This window comes from Macaca nemestrina, chromosome 2, assembly GCF_043159975.1.
Source record: "Macaca nemestrina isolate mMacNem1 chromosome 2, mMacNem.hap1, whole genome shotgun sequence".
Lineage (NCBI taxonomy): Eukaryota > Metazoa > Chordata > Mammalia > Primates > Cercopithecidae > Macaca > Macaca nemestrina.
The window spans coordinates 109,819,379-109,840,919 of NC_092126.1; the positions used below are offsets into that span (position 1 = coordinate 109,819,379).

Here is a 21,541-nt window from a genome sequence, read left to right on the forward strand (position 1 = left end):
TTATTGTATGATGCTTTTGACTCTCTCTTTTCTTAAGTTAAAGCGGTTTATTAAGAAAATAAAGGAATGAAAGAATGGCACTCCATAGGCAGAGCAGTTGCCTCTGTCTCTTTTATTTTCCCCTCTCTCTCAAGCCCAACATGCCCAAAACTGGGGCTGCTGGTTCAGCCCGGGTCTGAGAATAAAGACATGAGTCACAGAGCCATTGCTGACCCATGATGGAGATGGACACAAGAGAGAAACACATTTTTGTCATGTTAGCCACTAAGATTTTGACTTGGAGACCATTTGCTACAGCAATATAACCGAGCATGAACAGAGAGACACAATGGTGTTCCATTTCTTTTCAACCTGGAACAGGAGAATTTCACAGGTGGGCCTTACTTTCACTTTAGTATCTTATTTAGACAAGAAAGTTCATACTGTTCAAATGTCATGTTTTACAGTGCTGGCATTATCACTGCTGTGGTTACCCCATCAGATGTTGCTCACTGACTAATCTTCTCATATTAGTGAGGATGGACAACACATCTGGTCATAATTCGAAGTAGCAAATAGGAAAAGAGCTTCATCCTAGTATTATGGGACCTTAATTAATGTCCTTTCCTGACAGGTTTTAGAGGCTTTTGCAGACAGCAGTAGAGCTTTTCATCTCACTGACAGTGGGGAACATGGCCAAAAGGTTGCCCCCAGAATGGAGGCAGAGTTTCAGGACATTTGTCTGATCTCTGCTCTTGAAGGGACAGTCTCACCCTGATTGACACTTTTGCCTGTTATGTCCAAAGAACCAATGGAAAAGCAGGAAAATTATTCCTTCTTCATTTCTGTCTTCGTTATTTAAAGTTACTCTGTCTTCACTTGTCTCTCCTCCTTTTCTCTGCTTCCTACTTAGCCCTTTAGAAATGCAATTATAATCTTTTGTCTCCTCTTCACCAGACACTCCCAACAGGGCAAGTTCATCTAACTATGTGCTCTTAGTTAGAAGCTCCACAGCAGAACTCTCTCCCACCAAGAGACTACCTTGAGACATAACAGTCAATTTACAAGCCAAAATGTGCCCTCTATGAAACTCTTCCACCTGGAAATTTTTTGGCTGCTTTTACAACCTAGTTGTGCCCACACAGGCACCAGCAGTAACCAGCTCAACTGCCTGGTAGATAAGGCACCAAAGCTAGTACCCAGACCCCCCACCTGCTCACTTCCTGCCCTGCATGCCTCACCGCCCATTTAAAAGCCTCTGCTTTCTGCTCCAAAGGTGAAACAGGAGTGAAAGAATGGCACTCCGTTCTGTACTAGGGGAAGAAGCCTGTACTTCTTCCCCTAAGGTAGCTTTGGAATAAAAGTCACCTTCTTTATACCAAACCGAGCTCTTGTTAATTAGACTCTGCAAGTGATGAGCAACTGAACCTACATTTCAGTTGTAATTCCTATGCCTGCTCTTCCTGCCCTGCCTTGGGGACACACACACACACTCCCAGGCACACACACGCACGTGCACTGAGACAGCTATGTGAATAACCAACCAGATCCCCTTGGGAAAACCAGTGCTTGGCCTGGCCTTAAATTCCAGACCCTTGGGCATCATACCCAAGACTGCAAGAAAGAGGAGGGGCTGGACCTGAAAAACTTGGAAGGGAAGGTCCAACTGTACAGGTATTTTGTCAGGCATGTGATTTCAGTGTAAAATTCTAGAAAAGATGAGTGACACTTTATAAGGAGAGAATATCAACAATATTTCTCATTTTATTTCTTGCTAAGACGACAGCAGGGAATTGTGAGCAGATGGATGGGCAATCCCCACCTTCAGCCAGGGAGGCCAAGGCCCCAGCACACCCGGGGAGAAGGGCTGGAGGCAGTGAATGGCTGAGGCTTCCTTGGGGAGGCTGGGCCATCTTCTTGGGTTTTACTTCTGGAGGAATGCACAGGCTTCCAGGAGGGCTGTGGGACACGATAGAGCAAGAGATTCAGAAACTGATTTCTTCTTTTTTTAAAATCAATAAACCAGTTATTTAAACCCATAAATCAAAGAGAATACTAAGAGTTTTCTCTGCCCTTCTTCCATCACTGTGAGTCAGTGCTTGCCACACTTATATTCCCGTTCCCCTACTCCTAGTGACTACGGTGTTCAAGGGAGCCAGAGTCTAGCCCTCACCAGCCACGGTGTTTCCCTGCTCTGGCCTGAGAGACACAACCGCCCTGCAATTGTCTCTAATTGAATTGACTGTCACATTCTCAAGTTCACAAGACATTGGTGGTCCTCTAGCTTCTCCTGGAATGTGAACCTGTTTGCAATCATGCAATCATGCTCATCTGCAGATTCACTCATTCATTCACAGATCCTTACTGAGCACCTACTCTGCTGTGCTAAGTGCTGGGGACTCAGCATGAATAGACAGGCCTGCCCTCAAGAAGCACGTGGTCTATGCAGTCCTGAACTGGCTGCTCACAAGAAGAGCCCTGTAGCCATATTTCTCAGAGGGTGGTCATGACCTGCATCACAGTGACCTGAGTTGTTGGTCAATACAGAAAAGGGTTTCTCAACCTTGGCACTATTGACATTTGGGGCCTGATAATAACTCTTTGTTGCAGGGGGCTGGCTGTGCTTTGTTTAGTAGCATCCCTGGCCTCTATAATATATTTGGTACCAGCAGCACCCTCTACGTTGTAAGAATCAAAAGTGCTTCTCAGCATTGCCAAATGTTCCCTCAGGGGAAAAATTGTCTCTCATTGAAAACCACCAATAAAGACATTCCTGGCCCTGCTCCCATGCCTGGACCAACAGCATCCCCAATGCCTCTGACTCTGGGTGAGGGACCAGGAATAGGAATCTGGATGATTGCAGTGCACAGGCAGCTGTGCACACTGAAATCCCACAATTATAACCGGGAGCCTTACAATACTCCGCGATGTCTTCTAAATATTTTAAGGGATTAAATTAGTATCAGTATATTTCCCTGGTTAAGATATGTTTTCCTACACTTGAATTTTTTTGAGATTTTGTTTTCTCAATAGTTGGCATCTGTGGTAACTGTCTAGATCAGGTTTTGTTTTTTTTTTTTTTTTGAGGCAGGGTCTCTCGGCGTCACCTAGGCTGTAGTGCAGTGGTACAATTATAGCTCATTGCAGCTTCAACCTTCTGGGCTCAAGCAATCCTCCTATTTCAGCCTCTCAAGTAGCTGGGACTACAGGTGCTTGACACCACACCAGGCTAATTTTTAAAATTGTTTTTGTAGAGACAAAGTCTCCCTGTGTTGGCCAGGCTGGTCTCAAACTCCTGGGCTCAAACCATCCTCCCACCTCTGTCCCACCTCTGCTTCCCAAGAGGCTGGGATGACAGGTGTGAGCCATCACACCTGGCCAGTTTTGTCACTTCTCAATGCATGTGTATACATACACTTTTCACTTTACTGAATAAAATGGATTATCATTTTCCAAAGACTTCATGACAGAGCAGTCACTATCAGTACTATAAACTTTATAAAAATATATTACATACTGCTCTATTTTATTCTCTAATTCTTTTATCAATGAGATTAGAATTTCCTGAATTATAAAGAGATATTATCTTTCCTTAACATTTTTACACCTGTGTTAGTTCCTAGAATGCTGTTTGGCCCTCAGACCTTGACCTTCACCAGTGGTGGTTTCTCGGGGATGCTAACTAGGGTCTACTTACGGGAGCTTGAGCACTTTTTCAGATTAGTAATGGCTGTGACATACTGTGGTCCCAAATATTTTTCATATGTTGTTTTGCCATGGAGTCTGGCCAGACACTCAGTGTTGTCATTGAACAGAAGGTTTTTGGTTTTAGACTGGAATAAGCAAAATGTGCCCGGGCAGTCAGATCCATTTTTCCCAAATTTAGCCTGCAACAAAAGGGCAGACAGTGAGTAGCTAAGGAAAAGAGGAATTCATGGGTTAAAGGAGGCAAAGGGGTATTTCTCCTACCCAAGAACAGCCCTGAGAAAACCATGGGGCAGAAAGAGCTGAGTTCCGGAGTCATTCCACCTCCTTAATGGAGTCCCCCACCCCACACTCCTGCTGGCAGGCCCGCCCTGGGCAGCATCCAGGCCTCACACCACTTCTGGTCCTACCTCCTACTATCTGCCATCTTTCCTTCCTTCTTAACCTGCGACCTTTTCCCATACGACTTCTTATGGGTGACAAGGTGACAGCAGAGGGGTTTTGAGATCTGCCCTCACAAGTCAATTGCTTAGGACATTCTAATATGCAGCTCTTCTAGAGAGGCAGGCTGCTAGGAAAACCCAGGCTCGGCCACTAACCAGCTCAGTGTGCAGGCCGGTCACCCTGCCTCCCTCACACAGTTCCTGCTCTGTCCCAGGCTCCCATGTGGGGAGACTGAGACCCAAACCCCTCAGTCATGGCAGCTCTCTCACCAGCACCAGTGTGTATGCACAGTAAGGGCTCCATAAAGGCCGGTTATGGTGGCCAGTCTTATTATTCCTGGGTTGTTTTCTTTAAAAGCACACATAGAGACATGATGTTATATGATACAAATAGAAGTTCTAATAAAATCCCAGATTTTAAGAAAATTTGGGGATTTTCTTCAAATCACTTTTAGGTAGCCCTGAATCTATAGGGCACATTTTGGGTTTGCTGTTTTAGGGGCCTGGCCTAGAGCATTGTTCAGACGGCCCAGGTTCAGGAAACACCACCTGAGTAAAGCACTATACCAAGGAGTGTGGGAGGAAGGCTCAGCAGTTCCCTCATTTGCCAGAAGAACAACAGGAGGGCAAAAGACAGTCTCTGAGCCAGGCAGTGAGGGCAACAAGGCCAGGGCACAGAGACTTAGCCGAAATCGAGCGAGTCCCAGAAAGCCCAGTCAAAAGCCTCTGTTGTTCTTGTTGACACTCCGGGCAACCCCACGGCATGAAGCCAATACTGTCACCATGAGCTTCAAGCAGAGGGACTAGAGAGGCTCGAGTGGGCTGGTGCACCTAGCACTGTGATCTCCCCACCTAACAAGAGCCCACACAGCTAAGAAAGCACTAGAAGCCCTGTGGTCCATACCTGTTGGCCGAACAGCACCTGTTTCAGGCGTTCCACCTTATCTGTCCGAGACACCACGGCATGATTCGGGGCCATGGCGAGATGGCAGCTCCTAGCCTCAGTCACAGGCTTCCGCGTGCCATCGAGGCACAGCAGCTCAAAGTCGTTCAGCTTCAAATCCTTAGCCCATGCGTCAGTGTTCTTTCCTGGGGAGAAAAAGAAGGTGGCATCATCCACGGCTCCCCTGCTCAGCCACCAAGTCTCTTCTGGATGGGTGTGGCCACCCCACTGACCTCTCAAATGCACACACTGGGGTTGTGGTGATGTGAGGAAGAGAAAATGAGCTTTGTCCTACACAAGCTGTACAAACTTCAAATATACCAAATATGAGTGCTGTGTCCATGCAATGGAATGTTATTCAGCAATAAAAGGGAGTGAAGTTCTGGTGCATGCTGCAACATGCATGAACCTTGAAGACGATGCTAAGTGAAAGAAGCCAGTCACAAAAGACCACGTAATAGGCTGGGCACAGTGGCTCATGCCTATAATCCCAGCCCTTTGGAGGCCAAGCTGGGAGAATCACTTGAAGCTAGCAGTTCATGACCAGCCTGGGCAACACAGCAAGACCTCATCTCAAAAAAACCCCACCATATATTATATTACTCCATGTATATGAAATGTCCAGAATAGGCCAACCTATGGAGACAGAAAGTGGATTGATGGTCCGCAGTGCTGAAGAAGGATGGGGCAATGACTGATAATATGCGCAGGGGTTTCTTTATGGGATGATGCAAGCGTTCTAGAGTTGGACTGTGTTGATGGCTGCAAAACTCTGTGAATGTGCCAGAGATCACTGTATTGTACACTTTGCATGGGTGGATATTTTTAGTATATGAATTCTACCTCAATAAAGCTGTTACGAGTTCTTATTTTTTTAAAGAAGAAAACCCTCCACCTATGCCATATTTTTCAGTGAGTTCCAGAAAAAGAATAGATGGTTTACATTCAAGGAGAAATTGGTTTCTCTTCCCTTTCATATTCAAATGCTATTAGTGTAACCACAGAAAGGAAAGGAACTTTTGTAGGTTTATCAAATATATATAGTCAATTCTAACAAAATACAGTTGTAAAGTACCAGAGAAAGTTAAAATTAAATTTGACATCAATCTGATCCCTGGAGATTACTTTAGTGAATGGCTTGTAAATTCTAAATGTAATTGTATGCATGTCTATTTTGTGCAGATACAGGCTCATTGTTCAGGCTCCTGCTTGTCTCTCTGCCCTCTCCCTTTAAGAAAGCACTTTATTCATTCTCTTGAATTCCTCTATTTGATACTGAAATACTTTCAAATTTACATGCCTGGTTTTAATCTTCATCCCAAGAGACACTAGAAGGGGCAAAAGCAGAAGGGAGAAGTGACTGTGACTGCAGTGATTGCTGAAGGAGGGAGGCCGAAAGTGGAGGCAGTTCTTTCTCAGGGAACAAAATAGCAAGTCACCTGCTGAGACTAGGGGGTGGGAATGCTGAAGTGGGGCTAAGGAGACAGATATAGATTGGAAGGTAGCAAATGGCTGAGGACCAGAACAGTGATTGTTCAAACATTGACTGGAAGATTATCTTCTGTCATCTGCAACCACCTGTAATTTTGTTCCCACTAACTCCCAAGGAGTCTCCAGACCAAGGCTCACATGGGGATGAATGAAGGCCTCTACTTCCTTTTTCATAAAGGGAGCCTTCATTTGCATGTGTTCACCCAGTTTTGCAGCATCATCCACAGTTTCCAACAGGCATGCATGATCTCATGCATGAGGGCAGACGGTGTGTTTCTGTGGTTGACTAGACGAAGCTAGGGAGACATTTGCTACTGAGCATGGCTAGTATCTGTGTGTGTGTGAGTGTATGTGCGTGTGTGTGTGAGAGAGAGTGTGTGTATGAATTTGGTTTCAAAATCCATATGACACCTACAGATGTTATCATGTTGTCTATTGAGATAAAGAATTTTGGAGTTCTTTTAATCAAAAATCTGGAAAATGTTATAAAACCTTCCCAAAGGCAAACCTGAACACTAAGATGTGTTGTGATGCCAAAGACTCTGCTCTGAAGGAGAAAAGGAAACACCTTCACCTACCATCAGTGTTCTGCAAGACAGTGACATCTTTCACAAACGCAACGTCTCCAGCATTCTCAGCCAGGCACCTAAAATGTTCCAGAAAATATGCACATAATTACAGAAGAGAAACTATTAGGGCTTTCATAAATATTTGTAATATGCATTCCAAAAACTGAAATACAGAAGTACACATCTAAAAGACAACTATTTCTAGGAATTTACTGTTTACAATGGCAGATTGAACACAGGTGTACCTGTCCTCCTTTTAAAACCCTACATAAAAGACATTACAAAACCAAGAAAGCTAAAGATATACAATCCAGGAAACAGGCAATCTAACATGAAGACAAAGTGAAGCACCAGAATAATGGTCAACAGGACCCCCAGGACCACAGAAGTGCAGATGGCCTGAAGAGCAACCAATCCAAACTGCAGCAGGAAGATGGACACATTCCGGAGCAGCAGTTCCAAGTAAATGATGAAACTGCGATAGCACCCGCTGTGTGTGTGTGTGTGTGTGTGTGTGTGTGTGTGTGTGTGTGCGTGTGCATGTGTGTGTGTATGTGCATATTGTTAGAAGATTTACATTACTGGCAGAGAGTTTTGGGATGAAGTAGTGTTGTTGTTTTTTTCAAGTGCAGAAAATTAAGCAGATGAGAAAAGACACCTATGAACTCCAGAGTAAACAAAAGTTTGTACAATAAGGGAAATATAACATGAGAATAACGCTTACACAGTCATAAGTACTGAATATGACATTAGCATGTTGGGTGCTGAAGAGCTGAAGTTTGTGGTTGTGGGGTGGAAGAGGTGCTGGGGGCAGTGTGAGAGGCTAGATCTTCTTCTATAGTACAGAGTCAGCAGAAAGTTAAAAATTAAGAACCAGCATTATAAGGATCATAGAAATAAAGGGGTAAGACACTGGTTTCAGCGTTTAATTATTTTGCTATAAATTTCCCCAATCTAGATTCTAGATAGAATTTAGACAGAAGACAAGGAATTTTCTTCCAGTATAAACAGGAATATTAAAATGTGGGTGTTTCCAGTGAACTAATACCTTGCTGCAGGTCTGAAAAAAAAAGAGGAGCACAGGATTCTTTTGGGCTCTTATGAGACGTGTGTTCAGCATTTCTGAGTAGAATCACATTTCCATTTGCAAATCGTTAGTCCCTTAAAGATATTTTTATACATTCACAAAAGTTTTTTTTGCTTTGGGTTTTTTATGAGCCACTCAGAGTACAGCAAAAGCCACTTTTATGTCATTTCATCACTGGAACAAGGCGGTTGAATTTATATTAAAAAGTTCAGAGACACCCTCAGACACGTGACGCCATCTGGTGGTGAAATGTACTCTCGGCGAGTGGAGGAAAAGCAACCCGGGAAGATCCTCTCTGCGTCCTTCACACCGGTAAATTGTGCCACTGAGAAGCAACACCCGGATGAATGGCGCTGTGAAACGTGGGGTGTGGTTACAAATCACAAAGTGGTTATAATTTGTGAATTCTGAAAACTTGTTTTTTGGCTTATTTTTCACTTCGTTACTGGAGAATAACACTGCAATTCTGCTATCTCTTTGCCATTTCCAAGGCCAAAGTCAGAGAAAAGGGGAAACCTACGACATAATGGTGACCTAGGTGAGAAGAGAGGGGGCGGCGATAAGAAAGAGAATTCTCCCCCACAAATGGAACTGTAGAAAGCACTTAGGACACCACACTCTACCCATTGGATTTTCAGGACGAGGCTATTGAGGCTACTGCTGTTGATCTTGGCTCAAAGCCACAGGGAGAAGCACTGTGGAGCTGAGGTGAGACAGCCCTGGTGCCAGCCTCCACTCTCCGGGGCGGTGAGTGTGGTGGGGACAGCTCTCACTGGGGCCACCCATGAGCCCCCACTCAGCTGTGACAGGTCACATCTGGCCCCTTAGAACTGCAATGCCGACATGCTGAGGGATGAGATGAGGCCCCATCCTGATGGAGCTCAGTCACAGACTCACCGGAAAGCCCCAGTGTAGCCGTAGTATCTCTCATTGTTGTTGGGCACGCACTTATCCTCACCCTGCTCATTGCCAATACACAGAGCACAGAGATTAGATCTCGGGTCAGCCCCAGGGGCACAGCTTTGACTGAAGTATTCATCTGGAGAGAAGGAACGCAGGGAGTCAGCTCTTCCAACCTGAGTCCACACAAGCAGCCTTTACCTAACAGCTGATGCAGGTTGGTTTCCATCCATTAGACTCCCCAAGACAGCAGTCTGGATAGAACACACTCACCATCACAAAGCGACATGTTGTCACCAACATAGGACCCAGCAGAAAAGCTTCATTCAGACTGTAGGCACTGATGGACTCCCAACTAAGTCTGGGGATGACAGCTGTGGCTGCCTGGAGGGTCCCATCATCACAGCCTCTCGCTGGGGACTCAGCTCATGACCATGGTGGCCGTGTGCATCAGAGCCTGTGAGTTGCCTAGTCCAGGACCTGATTTTGTTTTCATCAGTAATGGAAACCCTGCTTTGTATCTGGGTGCCTGGCCCTTTGGTATAAAGACTAGACTTATCAGACTCCCTGGGGCTCTTATGGGTATATGGGTAGCTACTGGCCAGTGAAATGTCAGCAGGAGAGTTGGGTGCCAGCTTCTTAGAAACATCCTTGAAAGACAATTGGTACATGCCTTTTGCCCTCTCTTCTCTTTTTTCATCCTGCACATGGAATGCAGAAGCAGGGACTGGATTTACAGATGCAATGTAGGCCATGAGGTAACCTTGAGCACAGAAGCCATACAAATGGCAGAGTAGCCCGATGATGAAAGCCCAGGTTCCAGACACCACATTGTCTTAATACCGGCCCTAGGCAAACCACCTCTGGACTACATGACACAGAAATTAACTTCTGTCTTGTTTAAGCCTCTCCTATTTCAGGAGTTTTCTGTTCCTTGCAGCTGAACCTGATCTGAATTCACTCATTGTATGATTTAACCCAAGAAAGAATAAACAAAGGTGACAAGAAAGCTCTGCCCCACTGAGCAAATGTCACCCATTATCAGACTCCCACAAGCCGTGCTGCTGGAAGAACCACACTATGTGTCAACCTCGGGAAAAGTTGGGGGTTCCCACCCCATCCTGGCAGTTTCCCTACAGCTCAGAGGCTACCGTGGAGCTGGTGAGGAGCAGAGCCATGTGAAAGCCTGCCCCAGCCAGGATCAAAGCCCATGCAGTGGAGCCCCTGCTCTAGGAGACGCCCATACAAGAGGGGAGTCTCATTGAGGATGTGCTACACACCATGCCACAGGGCCTGCAGCAGGCAAGGCATGGCTTATGCTGACTAAGATGAGTGCGGGGTGTGGTGGGGAGAGAAAACTCCAGAAGCAGGTGGAGCCGGACTCTTGAGGTCTTATTCAGGCTCCTTTGCTGTGTAGAGTAAGCAGTCAGTTTTGCTTAGTAACAGGAGTCACCTTTCATGAGGCAGGCAGACACCCTTCCCCAAGCTAAGAAGCCAGAGTTTAAGAGGAATTTAGGTCTGGAGCTCCAAGAGCTAAAAAGCATTTGTACATCTTGGAACTTGCATTTATTCTTAGGGTGCAGCGAAATAGGCAGATATTCCAATCTTTAATCTTGGGGTAGGGTGAGTGGGGCATGGGAAGTGCTGTGCAGGGAAACCCCAAGTGCACCCACACCTCCAGGGGCCAGCCACAGGGGGAATTTCCTTATGTCAGAAGAGGCCTGCAGGCCACTATCAGCCTGCAAATCCCTCCCCTCCCTTTGCTAAGGTTCCACAGCACAATGTGCCTACCCCCCAGGGTGGCCCACCCACCGCGCCTCTGGGACTCCTTACCAAATTTGCAGGAGCCCGTCTGGTTGAAGAGCAGGCCTATGGGGATGTTCCAGCCTGCAGTCCTGTCCACAGCGGTGTGGCAGGACTTCTTGCCTTTCAGAGAGTTCCACGTAAGGCCAGTGTCTGAATTCCTAACCACCGCCACGGCAAGATATCCTGGCATAACAGATGACAGAAAAACAAGCCTTAACCTCCAGGAGGCCCGGCATATGGATTCCAGCGGAGCTGTCTGCAGCCCAGGCCAAAACAGGCCACGAAGCATCACCAGGCAATGATTCCCACAAAGAACTGGACTTTTCAGGTAGACCGAGAAAGCATAAGCTGCTGCCTTACGTTAAGGCGAGATTGATTTGAGCTATGAAATAAAACAGTAAGAAAAGCTGATTCTTTTAGTGATTACAGGGGACTGTCTTCAACCAGCCACACAATGTCCCTGAGTTACAAACCAGCAACGCGTCTCTCGGTGGTAGCTTCTAAAGCAACAAACACTATAAACAACAAGAGTGACCCCAACAGTACATAAATCACCAACCACAGTGTGCATCAGGCAAGAGCACCCACATCCAGCCGAGCAACTGCTGTGTGGGTGCAGGGGCGCATTTCTCCAGGGACCGGCCTGAGGTGAGTCTGAACCAGTCCTGTACCGGTTGAACTCAACATGGTTGCCATTGTCCTCCTGAGAGAATGCATCTGACAGACACCCACCAAGGGCAAGTCTCTTCTGAAACTGAGCAAGCACCAGCTCTAGTGGGCAGGGGGAGTAGTGCAGAGAGCACTGGATCTGACACGAGGGACCCTGGGTCAAGACCAGGATCTACCACAGTATTACCTGTGGCTGTGAGTGAGATCCTGGGCACTTGGGGTCTGTCGGTGCCACTGTTTCCTCATCCCCATGAGGGGGGAGGTAGCACTCCCTAGTCCATGACCAGGACACAATGAGGGACTATATGGATGTTCTTTGCCAAGTGTGAAGGTCAATATAAACATTCATTGAAACTACTCCTCTGTGAATTATTTGCACCCTTAAAATTATGGCTCCTAGAAGCCCTACAGCTTCTAGGGCTGCAATTCTTTCTATTTTTTACAGTTCCCACCACTTCCTCTTCCAGCAACAAAACTTATCCTTGACCCTGAAAGTGGCTAATGCCAACTCACCTTCCACAGGCCTATCCACACAGTTAGGATCAGGGCCACTGCTTTGTTGGGGTTCTGAAAGAATAAAGACAAGCAAGACATCATTATCCATTCAGATGTAGTGAGAAGCCACAAACTTTTAAATCTCAATGATGCAGAATCAAGTCCAAAGAGACCGTCCCAGCAGTTCCATGCAGGAGAAATGCGTCTATATGTTCACCAAAAGACATGGCACAGAGATGCACAGTAGCACTATTCACAACAGCCACCAACTGGAAACTACTCAAATGCCCATTCACACTCAAATGACTGAATAATCACAGTAGACTCACACAGTGACGAGACTGAACAGTCTGCAACTACACGCTTAGGTGGATGAAATGCATAAAGATGAGCAAGAGAAACCAGACAAAAAACACACACACACACATGCTGTGCAACTCCTTTAACGTGAAGTTTAAAACATAGACCAACTTAGACCTGCACCCTCAGAAGTCAGGAGAGAGGCTTCCCTTGTAGGAGTAAGGGGGCGGGGGACAGGAGGACACAGGGGGCTTCTGAAACTTGCGCATGTTTGATCTGGGCCCGAGTGCACGGACTGTATAGTGTGTGAAGTGTAATGAGTTGTACATTTATGTGCACTTCTCTGTTTGTATGTTATCATTCACTAAGATCTTCTGAAAATTAAGAAGATAAAACCAATCTGTCCCTTGTTAGTTCTGAACACAATAGGCCTTTGTGGATGACACGGCCCCTTTCCCTTCTTCTTTCCCGGATTCTCCCTTTTGAATGTATCTGTCCATGATAACGTTTCACCTGCATTCATCGAATGGGATTACTCATTGCCCCACTCCCATGACCCAGAGGGAATACACCAGAGAATGCTAACTCCACTTACTGTAGTTCTCTGCCAGGACAGGCACCAAACCACATTTGCCTGCAGTGTACACATATCCTCCATCCAAACTCATGGCATCAGCTTCTCCTTTCTGCAAAGACAGAGCAGATCTCCAGCACCACAGGGAGGCTGCATCTCATCCTGCCTGTCTGTACAGCTCTCTGAGAGAATGGTTTTCTGTCAGGTGACCAGTGAAACAGCAGAAAGAGATGGATTGTTCGAACTGAGCACCCAGAGGGAACACCATGTGCACCTCTAATTCTCTCGCAGCCCTGCCTGCTTTCTGGGCTATCAATTCAACTGGAAAGACCAGGCACAGCTTGCACTAATCCTCTGTCCTCTGAGCAAAACCTTTTCTGTGCCCCCTGGCACTTTGGGGACACCCTCCTGGAGCAGTCTCACTCACTGAGGACACTGATGGGAACAGCTGGCTTCATCTAATCTGAACTCATTGCACTCCAAGCGCTACACAGAAGTTGTCCAACACGTAAGCTGAAGCCATCATATTGGCCCACCACCAGAATGAACAAGTCCAGACTGCAACACAGGGTCATGGACTCATTAGGAGTATGAAATGACCTCTTTGGCCCAGTAATATTTTTTACAACTATATTAAAAATAAAGATGTGGACAAAGATCTCTACTCAAGAATGCTCACCACAGGGTTATTGATAATAGCAAAGTAAGGGACAAAGAGGAATGGGAGCATGACTAAACTGAGCCATATTCACATAAAAGATACCCTGGAAGCATGTTTAAAAAATGTTTTCGTCTGAGTGCTATGACTCACACCTGTAATCCCAGCACGTTGAGGGGCCGAAGCAGGAAGATTGCTTGAGCCCAGGAGTTCAAGACAACACAAGCCTGGGCAACAAAGCGAGACTCTGTTGCTGCAAAAATAATGATAATAATAATAATAATGCAGGCATGGTGGCGTATGCCTGTAGCTCCAGCTACTTGGGAGGCTGAGATGGGAGGATCACTTGAGCCCAAGAGTTCCAGGCTGCAGTGAACTGTGGTAGTACCACTGCCCTCCAGCCTGGGTGACAGATCAAGAATCTTTCTCTTTAAAAAAAAGAAAAATTAATGTTTTCTAAGAGTAAACATTCATGTGGAAGAATGTCCATTATATGCTGTTTAGTGAAAAGGGCTTAAAAACGACATCACTGAAACACTTCATTATTGTTGCATGCATATCTGTAGACACACAGAGAAATACTGGAATGGAGAATTAGCCAGACTTTAACCATGTCTGTCCCTCTGTGTGAGATCACAGGTGGTTTGGGGGGTTTGTTGTTGTTTTTACATCATACCTTTCCATATTTTCCAAATTCCTTACAATAATCCTGAGTTGTTCTTGTAATCAGAGGAGTGGGAAACCCACAGTAAACTGCTTTTTGAACCTAAAACGGTGCATGTCCCTGAGCACACCCTCCAGGTGTCCCTGCCTCATTCGGGCCCATGTGACCTCTTTGACTGCTGACTTCACTTTAAGCAGATGCTCAGGCCCTGGGTCTTCCACAGGGCCAGCCGCCCACCCCTGGGACGGAGACCCCTACCAGCACCAGGGCGATGCAGTCGTCCGCAGTGGAGGCCAAGGAGCAGTTCACATTGCCTTCGCTCAGGGCACTCCACTGGTCACACTTTTCCAGCTCCTGCTGGCCCACTGCACACCACACGACCCGCGCACGCCGGGCAGCCACCTCCTCCTCACCTGCCAGAGGGAAGACCGCAGGTTGGCCGGGCAACCTGAACCTTGCCAGGTTGTCCAACCTCCCCAGAGCCAGGGTCCTGCCCAGACCCTCCCTGGGACAGGAGCTACAGTAGATGTGGGGATGTGTGGACCCATGCCCTCTCCTCCTCCACTTCTCAGTTCCAAGCGCCTTCTTCAGGCCCACAGAGCTCCCTGTGTTTCCTGTTTCTGTTCCTTTGGAGAAGTTCCCTGGATTCTAATCTATCCATTAATCTTTAGTGTCAGGAGGTGCCTATTGTGTCTGTCTCTAAGGATAAAAGCTCCATGACCCAGAGACCAGTGAAAGCCCCAAGAGATGGCCTAGGGGACCTTGAGCCCAGCCCTGACTTCCCCTAATACCTGCAATCACCACCAATAACTACAGTGCAGCCTCTGGGTTCCCCCAGACTCCCACTCCCAGCCCCCTATCAGAGGAGGAGCCATAGCTGAGTTCCCCCACCATGGTGTCCCCAACTAAGTTCAAGGCCTGGGCCTGGGAAGTGGGGGTGTTCCACCAGGCCTCCGGATTCATCCAGAAGGGGTCCTGGCTCTCTTGGTTCATGTTCATGTTTCTCACTTAATAGGAGGCAAATTGATTTTTCTGCCAAGCCTGGGGAGCCTGGTGTGCACTGATCAGGTGGCCAGACTATTCTCTTAGAGACACCTGACCTCATTCACAGAAGACACCCACACCTGCATCAAACCTCCGTGATGACCCCACAGTGGCTGGGAAAAGCAGTGACCACCACAAAGTAGGGCCACCTGCTGGGAAGTAGAAGACCGCGCCAGGCGGCCCTCAGGACCCTCCTGGGCTCACGCACTTTTCCTCAAGTTCTGGATGGCGGTCAAGTAGCCAGAGCCAAGGTACAGCCCAGAATCGATCCTCAGGGGGACCCTCGAAAACCCGATGGCGGAGTCCTTGAACAGCAGATCCTTCTGCCCTCTCGGGGAGCCAAAGAGCTGGAACGCTGGTGACTTGTCCTTTCCAAACTTCTCCTAATTAAGAAAAAATAGAATTATGGTGTCAATGGTAAATATGGAGGAAACAAAAAAGATGTTAAAAAAGAGTATCTGGAGCTTTGGGATCATTCTAACTGAGAGCAGGAGCCTCAGTTGCGACCCTCCTGCAGAGGGACTCGTGCCGTCCCGGAGACCCAGCACCTATGGCTCATTCTTTGAAGAGTTGCTGAGGTTCAAGCACCTTAGGGCTCTGAGAAGATTGCATCGACCACCCCCTGCTTCTGCTCCCATCATAAGACACTGTCAGTCGGTGTGGCAGGAGTTTCATTGCTTCTGCTGTCCAGAGTACAGCCTGGGCAAGCAGCCCATTGCATTAGTGTGCTATCCTGCAGCAAGGCTACAGGACTTCTAGAGTGGCAGAAGTCAGGGAAGTAAGGAACCTTGCCCCCCGCCCCCCAAATCCAAGCAAGTGGGGAGGACTGTGGGTGAAGATACCTGTGCCTGGCGGAGAAGCTCCCAGATGGCGTCCTCCTTGCCGTTCACACTTCGTGCCACAACGGCATGAGAAGGGACCCGCGCCAGGTGGCACTCCTTGAACTTGTCCACTGGCTTCCGAGTATTGTCTGGGCAGAGCAGCTCATAATTGTCCCTTTCAGCCGGGTCTGACAGGTCCTCTGCAGGGAAGGGGAGGTGGGAGGGAGCCTAGATGAGCCAACTCCAGCAGTACCCATGAACTGTAGTTCTCCTTCTCCCCACGGAATTTTGAGTTTGGGGAGACATCTTGCACAACTCACAAAACTGAGGGTCAGAAAGGCAGGGATTTGCTCCAGAACACTCAGAAAGGTAAAGGTAGTGCCCCAAAAGCCTCAGGGGGCAGCCGAAGTGTGATCCTCTTCCTAAATCACTCAGGGCGCCCTGCGGTTCCCCTGCAGGTCAGAAAGGCCGAACCAGACCCGTCTGTTTCTGCAGCATCTCTGCCTGGAAAAGTCACTTTGTAGAGACAAGCCCAGGGGGCCACCAAGGGTTACTCCCTTACCCACATCTCTGGGAAGAATAAAAATGACAAAAATGTTGATAAGGCAGGAAATAAGGCAGGAAGGTGAGTCACTTTCCAACACTGAGTATATCAAAAGAAGGGAAAGAATGGTTTCATGAGTGAGTTCAGGCAAATGTGGAAGATCATATATAAATTGCTTCAGAATGTGTAAAGTGATTAAAAAAAAACTTGTCCGAGTCATTTTGTGAGATTAGTACAACCTTGATGTCAAAATTAGAGAAAGTACAGGAGGGAAGAATTAAAGGTTTATTTTACTTATGAACATAAATGCAAAACTTATAAATAATGTATTAGCTAACTCAGTCTCACAGAGTACTTAAAAAACTAACAGATTGGGATGAAGGCTTATCAGTTTATTCCATTAACAAAAGAATGGCTGAACATCAAAAAAAAAAAAAAAAAACTAAAGTAATCTGCATTTAATGGAAGAAAACCATGAGATCATCTTCATCTCAATAGACGCAGAAGGACTATTTATGTGTTCAACATCTATTTGTGTGTGTGTGTATGCTTTTCTTCAGTCTCAGAAAAATAGTGATAGATAGAACCGGTAACCTTTTTGTTAGTTTGTTTATTTGTTTGTTTGAAGACTGAGTATCACTCTGTTGCCCAGCCTGGAATGCAGTGGTACAATCTCAGCTCACTGCAGCCTCCATCTCCTGGAGTCAAGAGATTCTCCTGCCTCAGCCTCCCGAGTAGCTGGGATTACAAGCCCACGCCCTCATGCCTAGTTAATTTTTGTATTTTTAGTAAAGATGAAGTTTCACCATGTTGGCCAGGCTGGTCTCGAACTCCTGACCCCATGTGATCCACCCACCTCAGTCTCCCAAAGTGCTGGGATTACGGGGTGAGACACCACGCCGGGCCATAAGTTATTGACTTGATAAATGCCATTAATCAAAATATCTACAGCAAAAATCTTACTAAAAGAAGAAAATTTAGACATTCACCGCAAAATCAGGAACAAGGCAAGGATGCCCACTAGTACAATGCCAACACAATTCTAGACAACTGGATCACACAATTTACAAAAGAAATGGGAGATATAAACACTGGAAGGAAAAAGACAAACTCTTATTTAAAAAGATGATATAATTATCTACAAAAAAAACAACAAAACCAACAGAAACTAATACAACTAACAAGGGAGTTCAGAGGAGTAACAAGTTATAAGAGCAACCTACAAAAATCTGATGTTATCCTCATTAACAATAACCAAATAGAAACCAATATGGACTGTAAGATGTTACAATAGCAACTAAAACCATTAAGTAGCTTATAATTAGCCTCCCACAAAGACACATCAGACTCATAAAGGAAAAATTTAGTTCTATCAAAGAAGCTAAAAAGAAGTGTGATCAAATGGGGGAAATTTAGCATCACCATGGACTGGACAACTTAATGTTATAAATATGCTGATTTTTCATGGAACAATTCAAATTCAATACAATTCCAATCAAAATTTCCAGAAATTCAACAAAATAATTCTGAAGTTTTAGCTCAGTATATTTGAAAAGGAATAATAAAGTGAGAGGGGAGAAGGAGGTCTCTCTCATTCTCTCTCTCTTCCTCTCACTGGCTTTCTCTCTCTCTCTCTCTCTCTCTCTCTCTCTCTCTCTCTCTGTTCTCTCCACCAGATAGTAAGACCCATGTAAGTCACAATATCAAAAGCAGAAAAAATGCAAATACACCAATGAAACAAAATAGCTCAGAAACTGGTCCACTCAGATATATACAAACTTGGTGTAGAATTGGCTTCACATATCAGTAGAAAAAAGATAATTTTGTATAGTTTTTATTGTAAGGAAAATCGCCTCACTGTAAAGGGGATAAAATGCAAAAGCCAAATCCATATCTGATTTTCTAGGTAGAGCACATATACATAGATGAGGAAGGGGATCTTCAAATCTTATTGTAGGAAATAATTATGATTTGGGTGTGAAGAAGGGCATCTTTGAAAGACCTCAAAACTACAAACCAACAGGGCGAGGCTTGTGGATTTGACCTTATCAATATCAAGGATTTTTGATCAACAAAGACTACCGTTGTCAGATTTTTGACTGAGAAAAGATTTTACTGAAGTTTAAAATCAGCAATGGTTTGATACCTAGATAGAAGGAACTTCTGTCCTTGAATCAAAATCATGCAGAAACAAGATGTGAAACTCAATTTAAAAAGTAGTCAAATGTCACAAAATAAGAAAGGGAAGCCCAAACTGCTAGCAAATAGGTTGAGATGATCAAACTCACCAGATGTTAGAGAAATGAAAATTAAAATCAACAACGAACTATCTATTGCATTACAACCATCATTCGGACAAAACTATGAAAGTCAAAAAATACTTCTAAGTGAAGTTGTGGGAAAATTAGAACACTTGCAGACTGTCCTTCTAGACAGCAGCCTAACAATACTGGGTGCATGTGGGGTCTGTCTCTGGTGGCCCTGGGTGCATGTGGAGGCCTGGTTCTGGTGGCCTCTGATGAATGCAGGGTCTGTCTCTGACGGTCCTGGGTGAATGTGGGTGTTGTCTCTTTCTCTGGTGGTCCTGGGTGGATGTGGGGTGTGTCTCTGATGGTCCTGAGTGAACGTGGGTATCTGTTGCTTTCTCTGGTGGTCCTTGTTGGAATATGGTAGCTCTGTCTCTGTCTCTATTGGTCTTGCATGGAATGTAGTGGGCTTATGTCCACTGGTCCTGGGTGCAGTGTGTTCACCCTCTACATCAGTTGTGCTTTAGTATAGGTCCAGGAGGGACACTGTCCAGCAGGACAGTAAGGAACACATGTGAAGGTATCAGTCATGTGGCTACATGTGGTAGAGGAAAAGAGAGCACAACCTCTGTCCATCACTATGGTGACAGAGAAGCAAAATGTGGACTTATTCCACGGAATATTCCTCAACTATTAGGACCCTTGAGCTAGACGCGTATACAACAATACTGATAAACCTCTAAAACAAAATGCTGAGCAGAAAACCCAAGCAGCAGGGTTTCTAATGCTCGCTAAAACCTCTATGAACTCAGAAACCAGAAACACAAACCAGCACGATCTATTCTGCACAAGCACATACGTCTTGGAGGATGCATTGCCAAGCACCTTGGCGTGGGTGTCTATGAGGGGAAGAGAAAGGCAGTGGGTACAGGAGGTTTAAAGAAACCTGATCATTTAAAATATGACAGCTCATAAAATCAGAACTGTGCCCTGTAGGAATCTTGAAAATGGTCTGCCATGAACTTCGGAATCTAATTAGCTCAAAGGTCAGAGTCATGATCAGGTAAGATAAAAGGGGGCAGTACCCACAGCTCATCACCCTGCTCTTACCAAACACTGTGCTCTCTCTGATAAAAGCCACGTCTCCAGCGCCGTCTCTCAGACACCTGTGAAAAGAGAAAGCATCAGGGGTAAGCACGGGCAGCCCCTTCCCGGCCCCTGCCTGTGGAACAGCAACCCTGGCACTCAGCACCTGTGGGTTTCCACTCCCTGTGGGGCAGGGCTCTGAGGCTTTGGGGCATCCCAGCTGGGAAGGTAGGGGCTCCCTCCAGGTGGATTCTGAAGAAGGGCTCAGGTGCTGTCCAGAGGCCCCCATCTTCTGCTTTGAGGGCTAAGAGGACAAAACTTTTTTTCTATATACAAGAGAGTTTTGAAGCCTCTACCCAAGAGGGTAAAGGCTTAGCATCCCTGTTCATCTGACTCTTTCCCTCAGGACTGAGCGTGCAGGTGTGCCCTGGCCAGTGCGGAAGCGCAGAGGCCCCCCTCTGCAAAAACACCTAGCGCCAGCAGACAGAATGGGAAAAGGGGGAGCTCAGCTTCTGTGTGGGGGCAGAGGATGCGGGCGAATCAGGCATTGCTCACTGTCCTTCAGCTGTGGGGAGAGGCCCAGGTGGGTAGAAGGACATCAGCCTGGACACTACAGCGGTCCTGCCCAACCAGGAGCCAGGACTGCACATCTCATGACAAGAAGCCTTCAGTCCTGCTGTGGTTAGGGAGGGGGCAGAAATTAGTATGAGGAACCCAGGACAACACGGGAGCCAAATTGGATTCAGGGCTCTCTGAGGTGACAGGAGGGCCCACAGCCACAGTGACTGCCCGGGGGGGCTGGTGAGAGGTGGGGGGCAAGGGTGGGCCCGGAAGGCTGGAGGGGAACACACACTGGGCAGGCCTGCACTCTTGTTGGACACACAGCAGTAGGAGAACCAGACCTCCTCTCTGGTCCCCGAGAGCAGGCTGGGCTTTATGTGGGGCCAGAGAAAAAGACTCCCGGCCTGAAGCCACGGAACACTTGGCCACTGAAGAGAAGGGGACAGGGTCACTCACTTGAAGGCACCAGAGTAGCCGAAGTACGGTTCCTGGGAGGAGAAGGCACATTTGTTTTCCCCTGTGCCCACACACAGGCGACACAGGTTGGGGAACTGTCCTTTATCTGCACCGGGAACACAGCTGGCTGAGAAGAACCTGGCCACAGCTGTTAAACACAGAGAAGTGGACCACAGAGTGTGAGCCAGCCCAGGCCACAGCGGGTTACACCTCCCATCCTGAGGTCCCCGTGGGCAGGGCTCCTTCCTCCACCCCTGCAGGAGAGCCTCTGTCCTGGTGGCTGGGAGCTCGAGACATGCACCTCTGCCGACAGCAGACTCAGCTGTGCCTCCCAAGGGCTGCTGGAGTAACAGATCCTGCCAGCAGGATGTTACAAGCCGGCCAGTCTCACCCCCACCTTGATTCATCCCACACTTTCACCTGCATGATCTGTGTGGTCTGTGCTTACAACTGGAGTAGAGCCCCCTGCCTGAGGTCACTCACTATACCCCAACCATCTT

At 46.8% G+C, this 21,541-nt stretch overlaps 1 protein-coding gene across 1 annotated transcript in view; it reads right to left on the reverse strand.

Moving 5' to 3' along the window:
* Positions 1-1,725: 1,725 nt before the first annotated feature.
* The window catches only part of LOC105480356 (lactotransferrin), a 28,865-nt gene continuing 9,049 nt past the window's right edge, over positions 1,726-21,541 (reverse strand). Inside the window, exons 5-17 of the mRNA XM_011739057.2 lie at positions 21,042-21,189; positions 20,049-20,104; positions 16,170-16,348; positions 15,536-15,710; positions 14,542-14,696; positions 12,983-13,073; positions 12,106-12,159; positions 10,951-11,106; positions 9,115-9,256; positions 7,140-7,207; positions 5,032-5,216; positions 3,677-3,866; positions 1,726-1,938 (exon numbers count right to left, since the gene is read on the reverse strand). Of these exons, the coding sequence (XP_011737359.2) occupies positions 1,904-1,938; positions 3,677-3,866; positions 5,032-5,216; positions 7,140-7,207; positions 9,115-9,256; positions 10,951-11,106; positions 12,106-12,159; positions 12,983-13,073; positions 14,542-14,696; positions 15,536-15,710; positions 16,170-16,348; positions 20,049-20,104; positions 21,042-21,189 (1,634 nt within the window). The 3' untranslated portion in view covers positions 1,726-1,903. The remainder of the gene's footprint in view (positions 1,939-3,676; positions 3,867-5,031; positions 5,217-7,139; positions 7,208-9,114; positions 9,257-10,950; positions 11,107-12,105; positions 12,160-12,982; positions 13,074-14,541; positions 14,697-15,535; positions 15,711-16,169; positions 16,349-20,048; positions 20,105-21,041; positions 21,190-21,541) is intronic.